We start from the raw sequence: 8,416 nt of genomic DNA, 5'->3' as shown, positions 1-8,416 counted from the left end.
AGATCCCTAAACAAGGCCATATCTGCAGATGAAACTTTGTTTGTAGAAGCATTTTTTAATTTTGAATTAGCACCTCATGACTAGTGTTGTTTTTGGCGGCCTGTTTTAAGAAATGGATATTATATAATAGCTGCTCTCGACAGACGCGGCACCCCGAGTGTCGCCTGCGTCTGCGCAGTGCGCCCTGATGCAGCCCCTGAAGCGACACACAGGAAACAAATACTGCAAAATAATAATAATAACGAGACAAAATAACGTTATAACATTTAGTTTCGTCTCATTTTGGTCAACGAAAATGAAGAGACATTTTAGCATAGTTTTTATTTTGTAAACCACATTTAGTCTCGTTTTTATTCGTCAACGATATTGCATTATACATTTAATTATAGTCATCGTCACATGACCAGCATTTTCGTCTCGTCTCGTCTCGTTTTCGTCACGTAATAAAGGTTCGTTGACGACGATATTTAGTCATAATTTTCGTTGACGAAAGCAACACTACTCATGACTACACCACGTTATGTACCAGAAGCTGCAAAAGACCCAGGCGCAAGTGGAATGTACAAAACATGGTGACATTAATTCTTATGTAAATATAATGGTCGATATATTGCGTCACCAAAAATTAGTCGATATATTGATTATTGCGACAAGCCTACAGCCGTGTTCTGCTTGCCTCTACAAAAACCCTCATATATACTGTATATCTATATCTGTAGCTGACAGACTTGTCTCTCTCTCTTCTCTCCCCAGAATAAGAATGATTTAGCTGCATGTTGCGAGTACCTGACCAAAGTGAGTCCTGGTTTCTTGTATAGTGAAGGCAGCCAGAGTTTGACAGATCTTCGCAATCACATGACCCAGCTCAACCTCGGCGTGTCTCAGAATACCCATGGTGCAGTGCAGCGAGATGTAGTGAGGATGAATGGCAGCAGGACTGTCCCCCCCAGTGTGAGCGATGGGCCTTTAAACGTGCCTCCTCCCCAGCCCGAGACGCCGTCTGCGCCGACACACAATCCCACGAGCCTCAGTGCCTTCGCCATGGAGTCCACTCGCAAGCCGCAGCCTCCTCAGCACCTGGGCCTTTACCAGGTCGGGGGCAAAGGTCACGGACCGCCTCCAACCCCGCGCTTCAACCCAATCACGGTGACGCTTGCGCCGAACACCGGCCGCAGCACACCGACCTCCCTGCACATCCATGGAGGGCCTCAGTCGGGTCTGAACAGCCCAAACTCCATCTACATCCGGCCGTACGTGACCCAGCCGGGCTCCACGCGACAGGCCCCCGGCCGCGCTCAGTACAGCCCCACCTCGCAGCCCACACAGCAGATCTACCAGATCAGCCACCCTGCAGCTTCCCAGAGCTCCTGGAGCGGCGGCCAGCATCAGACCTCACATGTGTACATGCCCATCAGCTCGCCCACCAGCACCCAGGCCCCCCCCATACCCTCGCCTTCCTCCTGCTCGTCCTCCTTCAGCCAGTACAACATCCAGAACATCTCGACCGGGCCACGCAAGAATCAGATTGAGATCAAGCTGGAGTCTCCACAGAGAGTGGCTGGGGGTTCGAGCACGGCCACAGCGACGCTCCTGCGCTCGCGACCCTCCTGTAGCTCCGCGTCTTCGTCCTGTCCGTCGTCATCGTCGCTGGCTGCCAGCACAGGTCCCTCCGCTCCCATCTCGATAGGAGGTGCGGGGCTGAGTCGCAGCCAGCCCACGGTGTACATCTCTGCTTCCCCACCCGCTGCTGCCTCCACCTCGGCAGACGACTGTGCCGTTGTGCCTCGCTCACAGCCCAAGTTCTATATCTCTGCAAACACATCTGCAGAAGACGGAGGGGCGAGGAACCCGCCGACGGTCTATATCTCAGCCAATCCGGCGCTCCAGTCTCCCGCGGGTCTGCGGGCTTCAGGAAGCCAGGTGAGCATGGGCCCTGCGTACATACACCACCACCCGCCCAAATCCCGTCCCTCGGTGGGAGCCGGAGGCACGGCCACGTCTCCTCGTGTGGTGGTCACGCAGCCCAACACCAAATACACCTTCAAAATCACTGTCTCCCCCAACAAACCTCCGGCTGTGTCTCCTGGAGTGGTGTCGCCCACGTTCGAGCCGACTAACCTGCTCAGTCTCCCAGGAGATCACCATTACGCAGAGCCGGATCCGTTGAACCAGTCTGACCCGCTCTCACCTCAGCGGGACACAAGCTCGGAGCCGCGCAGACTCAGCATGGGTGCAGACGACGCTGCCTACACACAAGGTACGTTCATCAGGGAGGACACAGATCACTCCTGTAAATGCTTTGCTGATTGCGGTTCACCATGCCTTCCATTCGGATTTAATACTTATTAAATTTTTTTAATTTTTAATAATCATTGCATTATCTTTTTTTTGGATATTGTTACATTTTAAGATATATATTTAAGAGTTCTACACTAGAGCGGTCTGCACCACTAGCCTAGGCTATTTCAGATATTTGCCTTCTTTGATCCTTTAGTTTTTTAGGTTGCTAGACACTAAAGCTAATAAGTACCTAAAATAGACACATGGTCCATCTGATCTGCTCATAGAAGAAAATGTGATTGTGTTAACATCTGTTACAGCAAATAATCTCTCTTCTACTTTCACCTCTTTCTCTGTATATTAGCTAATGTTGAGAATAATGTCAGAAGTGTTGTGTCCCATATAGAACACAGCCTACCTGAGTGTAAGGCATGCTTTATATTTTGTGTTTGTTGTAAAACCTTATAAAACTGTGAACCCAGACATGCTCACAAAAACTGCAGTCGTAAACGGAGTACTCTGTTGTTAACATCCGCCTGGAGATGAAAACCAAGGTGTGAGAGTGTGTGAGTGTCTGTCTGTGTGTGTGAGTATGTGTGTGTGTGTGTGTGTGTGTGAGAGTGAGAGTCTGTGAGTGAGTGAGTGTGTGAGTGTGAGTGTGAGTCTGTGTCGGTGTCTGTGTGAGTGTGAGAGTGAGTGTGTGTGAGTCTGAGTGTGTGTGTGAGAGTCTGTGTGAGAGAGAGTGAGTGAGTGTGAGTGTGAGTCTGTGTCGGTGTCTGTGTGAGTGTGTGTGTGAGAGTGAGTGTGTGTGAGTCTGAGTGCGAGTCTGTGTCTGTGTGAGAGTGAGAGTCTGTGTGAGAGAGTGTGTGAGTGTGTGTGTGAGTTTGAGTGTGAGTCTGTGTCTGTGTGAGAGTGAGTGAGTCTGTGAGTGTGAGTCTGTGTCTGTGTGAGAGTGAGTGAGTCTGAGTGTGAGTCTGTGTCTGTGTGTGAGAGTGAGTGAGTCTGTGTCGGTGTCTGTGTGAGTGTGTGTGTGAGTCTGAGTGTGAGTCTGTCTGTGTGAGAGTGAGTGTAAGTGTGTGTGTGAGTCTGAGTGTGAGTCTGTGTCTGTGTGTGAGAGTGAGTGAGTCTGTGTCGGTGTCTGTGTGAGTGTGTGTGTGAGTCTGAGTGTGAGTGTGTCTGTGTGAGTGAGTCTGAGTGTGAGTCTGTCTGTGTGAGTGTGTGTGTGAGTCTGAGTGTGAGTGTGTCTGTGTGAGTGAGTCTGAGTGTGAGTCTGTCTGTGTGAGTGTGTGTGTGAGTCTGAGTGTGAGTGTGTCTGTGTGAGTGAGTCTGAGTGTGAGTCTGTGTCTGTGTGTGAGAGTGAGTGAGTCTGTGTCGGTGTCTGTGTGAGTGTGTGTGTGAGTCTGAGTGTGAGTGTGTCTGTGTGAGAGTGAGTGTGTGTGTGAGAGTCTGTGTGTGAGAGTGTGTGTCTGTGTCTGTGTGTGAGAGTGAGTGAGTCTGTGAGTGTGAGTCTGTGTCGGTGTCTGTGTGAGTGTGTGAGTCTGTGTCTGTGTGAGTGTGTGAGTCTGTGTCTGTGTGAGTGTGAGAGTGAGTGTGTGTAATGTAACGAACAGTGTTGTGTTTGCCTTATATGACATATTTGCCCATATGACGCCTAACTCTAACAGTTCTTCAGTTACACTTCATTGTCAATTATTTCACAAGCTCCTAGCAGACACTTCAGATGATATAATTAGCTTCCAGTCTTCATATTGGTCTGTTGAATAACCAAGTTTTGAGTTATTCATGTTTTCAGTGTTTACTACTTTAAAGACCCCTCAGCGCTTATACATGTTCTGGCATCACTAGATTATTACATGTATTTGGACACGTTTGTGAATGCGTGTAAAGTCCTGTTCTGACGAGATTAGTTTTATAGGGAGGTGGGGTAATGTAGTAATTACCAAAACTTCTAGCTCATTGTAATCCCGTCCGAGTAGTTTTCATTTCCTGGACCGTGTGTTCATCTGCCAGTAAATATTACAGTGTATTAATAATAACCGCAGGTAATAACAGTCCCATGCTAGTAAGAAGCCAGTGAATCTGCCTCGAGCGACACTTGTCCAGTCTGAAGCCCAAGCACTTTACTGGAAAGATTATATCATGAGGTGCATGTGTTTGCGTAGTTTGGCCCGTTTATTTTCTCTGTTATCCGGCACATGATTACATTGTTGCTACTGTCAATATTACTGTTAAAATACAAACGTGTTTAATATTTCCTGCGTAATTATTTATCACCTAAATATATAGCATTTTGTGTTATAGCATTATAATGCATTGTTTATGCCGTTTTGAATGCGGTGTGTATTGGATGAATGAGTCCCTGGCGATTGCTTTCAATTGCTCACATGCTCTCTGAAGAGTCCTCATTCATGCGGATGGACTTACAAAATACTTATATTATGTAAAATCTGTAAAAAGTATGTCCTTAATAGGTTGTAACCAAAATATCCGATATGTGAAAATAGATCAGTGCGTTAGTGTATAAGAGGCTGTCTGAATGAAGTCAGAAGTCCTATTGGAAATACAAGTGTTGAATGGTGATGGGTATTGTTTTAATTTATTATTGTAGGTCGAGTAATGCATCTAATAGCATACACAGTAATTTGGCAACATTAGCAGTCCTCCACAGTCCACTGTGAACTCTCATTTACCACCTTATCATACAGTCCAGTCCACGAGTTCATGTCCTGCCTGATGTGTCTGTCGTTTATCTGGTTTTCTCCGATACTTCACATTATGGGAGTTGTGTATGCTGAATGGGAATGCTGTTTTATCACATGTTCTGTCTAGTTGATCAGATGTTCTGCAGTGTTGTTTTGTGTGTGATTAGTTTAGTCATGAAACTCGACTGGGTGTCTGACGACGGTGCGTGTGAACTTGCAGCTTTGCTGGTGCATCAGAGAGCACGTATGCAGCGACTGTGGCACGAACTCGAGCAGAAGAAGAGAAAGCTGGAGAAGCTGAAAGAGGAAGTCAATGAGATGGAGAACGACCTGACGAGGAGACGACTGCAGCGCTCCAACTCCGTCTGTCAGATCCCGTCTGTGAGTCACCGCACCGCTGCACTTCTCATCTCTCGCAGTATTTGCTCTCACAGCAGTTTGACTACGACTCTCTTCAATATACTGAGGAGAAATATTTAATCCACGTACTGTGTCAGAGCATGTCTTTTTTCAATAACATCGTGTAGATCTAGTATCTAGTATCGTGATGGACTTGATGCAAAGTAACAAACACTTCATAGACTGATAAATACATTTGTTGCATATTGTAAAAGAACAACAATTCACTTTTACTTCTTTATTTCTACTTATTTTCAGATTGAGGAGATGCAGCAGTTGAGGTGTAAGAATAGACTTCTGCAGATCGATATTGATTGTTTAACCAAAGAGATTGACCTCCTTCAGACACGAGGTGAGCGGCTTTTCCTCGTCTGTAGAGAGCTTACGCTTGCTTTCTCTGGGGTTTGCAGCACCCAAACTGCTAGCTTTCTCTGGGGTTTGCAGCACCCAAACTGCTAGCTTTCAGGAAACTCTGCTCTCACTACCGTTTTGAAAAGTGTTCAAATAAAGCGGGTGTGGCATTACAGGTCAGAAAACGGGGTGTCAAAATGTTTCCTAAACGGGGTGTAAAACAGATCACGTTTCGTTGATAAATGACGGAACGAGTCGAAGGTCAGAGTAGTGCAGTCACTGCTGGGGGGTGCTGAAGCAATGTTTCAGTATATAGACTATAATGATTTTAGTTATATAAATTCATGTTTTTCTAGATGAGTTTCAAATATATGCATTCACACTGCTGTTCAAAAGTTTGGGATCAGTAAGATTTTCAATGTGTTTTAAAGAAGTCACTTCTGTTCATCAAGGCTGCATTTATTTGACCAAAAATACAGAAAAAAACAGCCATATTGTAAAATATTATTGCCATTAAAAATAATGGTTTTCTATTTTAATATACTTTCAAATATAATTTATTTCTGTGAATTTTCAGCATCCTTCAGAAATCATTCTGATATGCTGATTTATTATCAATATTGGAAACAGTTGTGCTGCTTCATTTTCTTTCTTTCTTTCTTTCTTTCTTTGGAACCTGTGATACTTTTTTCAGGATTATTTGATGAATAAAGTTAAAAAAAGAACAGCATTTATTCAAAATAGAAATCTTTTCTAACAATATAAGTCGTTATTATTGTTATTAGTCATCAATTTAACACATCCCTGCTGAATAAAATCATTTCTTTCAAAAAGAAAGAAAGAAAAAAATATATATAAACTGACTTTTGAATGGTAGTGTATATTGTTACAAACGATTTCTATTTTAAATAAACACTGTTCTTTTTAACTTTATTCCTCAAAGAATCCTGAAAAAAATATCACCGTTTCCACAAAAATATTGTGCAGCACAACTGTTTTCAACATTGATAATAATCAGAAATGTTTCTCGAGCAGCAAATCAGCATATTAGAATGATTTCTGAAGATCATGTGACACTGAAGACTGGAGTAATGATGCTGAAAATACAGCTGCGCATCACAGGAATAAATTACAGTTTAACAGATATTCACATAGAAAACAGCTGTTTTACATTATAATAATATTTCACAATATTACTGTTTTTTCCTGTATTTTTGATCAAATAAATGCAGCCTTGATGAGCAGAAGAGACTCCTGTAAAAAAACATTAAAAATCATTCTGATCCCAAACTTTTGACCGGTTGTGTGTGTGTATATATTTATCAGTTATTGAATACATGATGCATTTATTCACAAAACACTGTTGTGATTTTATGTATTTCAAATGCATATGAACAGCCATTCTGTAATCAGAGTTATGTAAGTCACCATCTTCAAGAATCGGCTAAAAACACATCTCTTCCATCTTTATTTGACCCTCTAACTCTAGCACTCTCTATCCTAATTCTATTCTTTTAAAAAAAACTTGCCCCTTTTAGACTTGCACTCTATTCGTTTACTAACTGCTTGTTTTCTTAAAAAAACACTAGCTTCTCGAAGTAAATGTAAGTCTCATAAACGTAAGGGGTTTGAATTGGACCTACCCGAAAGTGTCTTCATTTGCAGTGATGGTTGTCAACCTGGCAAACCTAACAATGATTCAAACTCCTAACTCACGAGTGAATCTTTATGACTGACTGGTTAAATGAAGCTGTTCATACGTGTGTGAGTCAGTCATCATGATCTCTCTAAAGCCGAGACACCAGCATTCATCGATTAGTCATGTTAAAGTGGCCTTTCCCACACTTTGAGAACTTGACGCACACACCGTACAATCACAGCTCATCTCGTGCTCCGCTGTTCTTCTGATTTTTAGGACCAGACTTCAATCCCATTGCAATTCATAACTTTTATGACAACCTTGGATTCTTGGGTCCTGTTCCTCCTAAACCTCTCAAAGGTCCTGCGATACAAGGTCAGTTTGAATCTCGCAACACTTTCAATACGATCTTGGCACATTTTTGCTGCTGCTTTTCCATTTGATTTTCTGTCCCTGAACGCTTCTGCTCTTTTCATGAAACATCCAGAGCATTATTTCACTACCTCTGCATCGTCAGTTTCTTCCTCTGTGCTTCTCTTTCTGTGCTTGATCTGTCTGTTGTGTCGTGGCGCTCGTCAGGTGTGCATCCCACAGGCTCTCTCGACGTTAAAGAGAGACCCGTCTCTGGGTGTGTCGCTGAGCTCTTTCCTCCTGACTGTGCTCTGCGCAGGCTTTGACGGTGTGTGTGTGTGTGTGTGTGTGTGTGTGTGTGTTTCAGAGGGCAGCAGGAGCGCCAGGCTCGTGTCGGAGCCCGAGGAGGACGACGGTGTTCAGTGGAGCTGCACTGCCTGCACCTTCCTCAACCACCCTGCCCTCAACCGCTGTGAAGAGTGTGAATTCCCCCGGCATTTCTGAGCCACACACACACACCTAACATTCTCCACCGGGACACATGTCTGCTGGAGGCTTCTCTAAAGCTCCCTCTTTGCCCCTCAGTGTCATTGTGTGTTTGTTTGTCTTGTGATGTCCACTGAAGACTGGATGATGTTTACAGCTCTCTTGTCTCTGTACTGTGTGTGTGTGTGTGTGTGTGTGTGTGTGTGTG

At 44.3% G+C, this 8,416-nt stretch overlaps 1 protein-coding gene across 1 annotated transcript in view; it reads left to right on the top strand.

Moving 5' to 3' along the window:
* Positions 1–8,410, top strand: part of LOC107708311 (TGF-beta-activated kinase 1 and MAP3K7-binding protein 2-like) — a 25,210-nt gene extending 16,800 nt beyond the window's left edge. Inside the window, exons 3-7 of the mRNA XM_016512498.1 lie at positions 754–2,257; positions 5,203–5,363; positions 5,640–5,733; positions 7,648–7,746; positions 8,090–8,410. Of these exons, the coding sequence (XP_016367984.1) occupies positions 754–2,257; positions 5,203–5,363; positions 5,640–5,733; positions 7,648–7,746; positions 8,090–8,226 (1,995 nt within the window). The 3' untranslated portion in view covers positions 8,227–8,410. The remainder of the gene's footprint in view (positions 1–753; positions 2,258–5,202; positions 5,364–5,639; positions 5,734–7,647; positions 7,747–8,089) is intronic.
* Positions 8,411–8,416: the final 6 nt, after the last annotated feature.

The sequence above is a fragment of the Sinocyclocheilus rhinocerous genome, unplaced genomic scaffold (genome assembly GCF_001515625.1).
Source record: "Sinocyclocheilus rhinocerous isolate Xijiao unplaced genomic scaffold, SAMN03320098_v1.1 scaffold326, whole genome shotgun sequence".
NCBI lineage: Eukaryota > Metazoa > Chordata > Actinopteri > Cypriniformes > Cyprinidae > Sinocyclocheilus > Sinocyclocheilus rhinocerous.
Note: the sequence above shows the minus strand (reverse complement) of the source record. Positions and strands in the feature narration are given on the sequence as shown.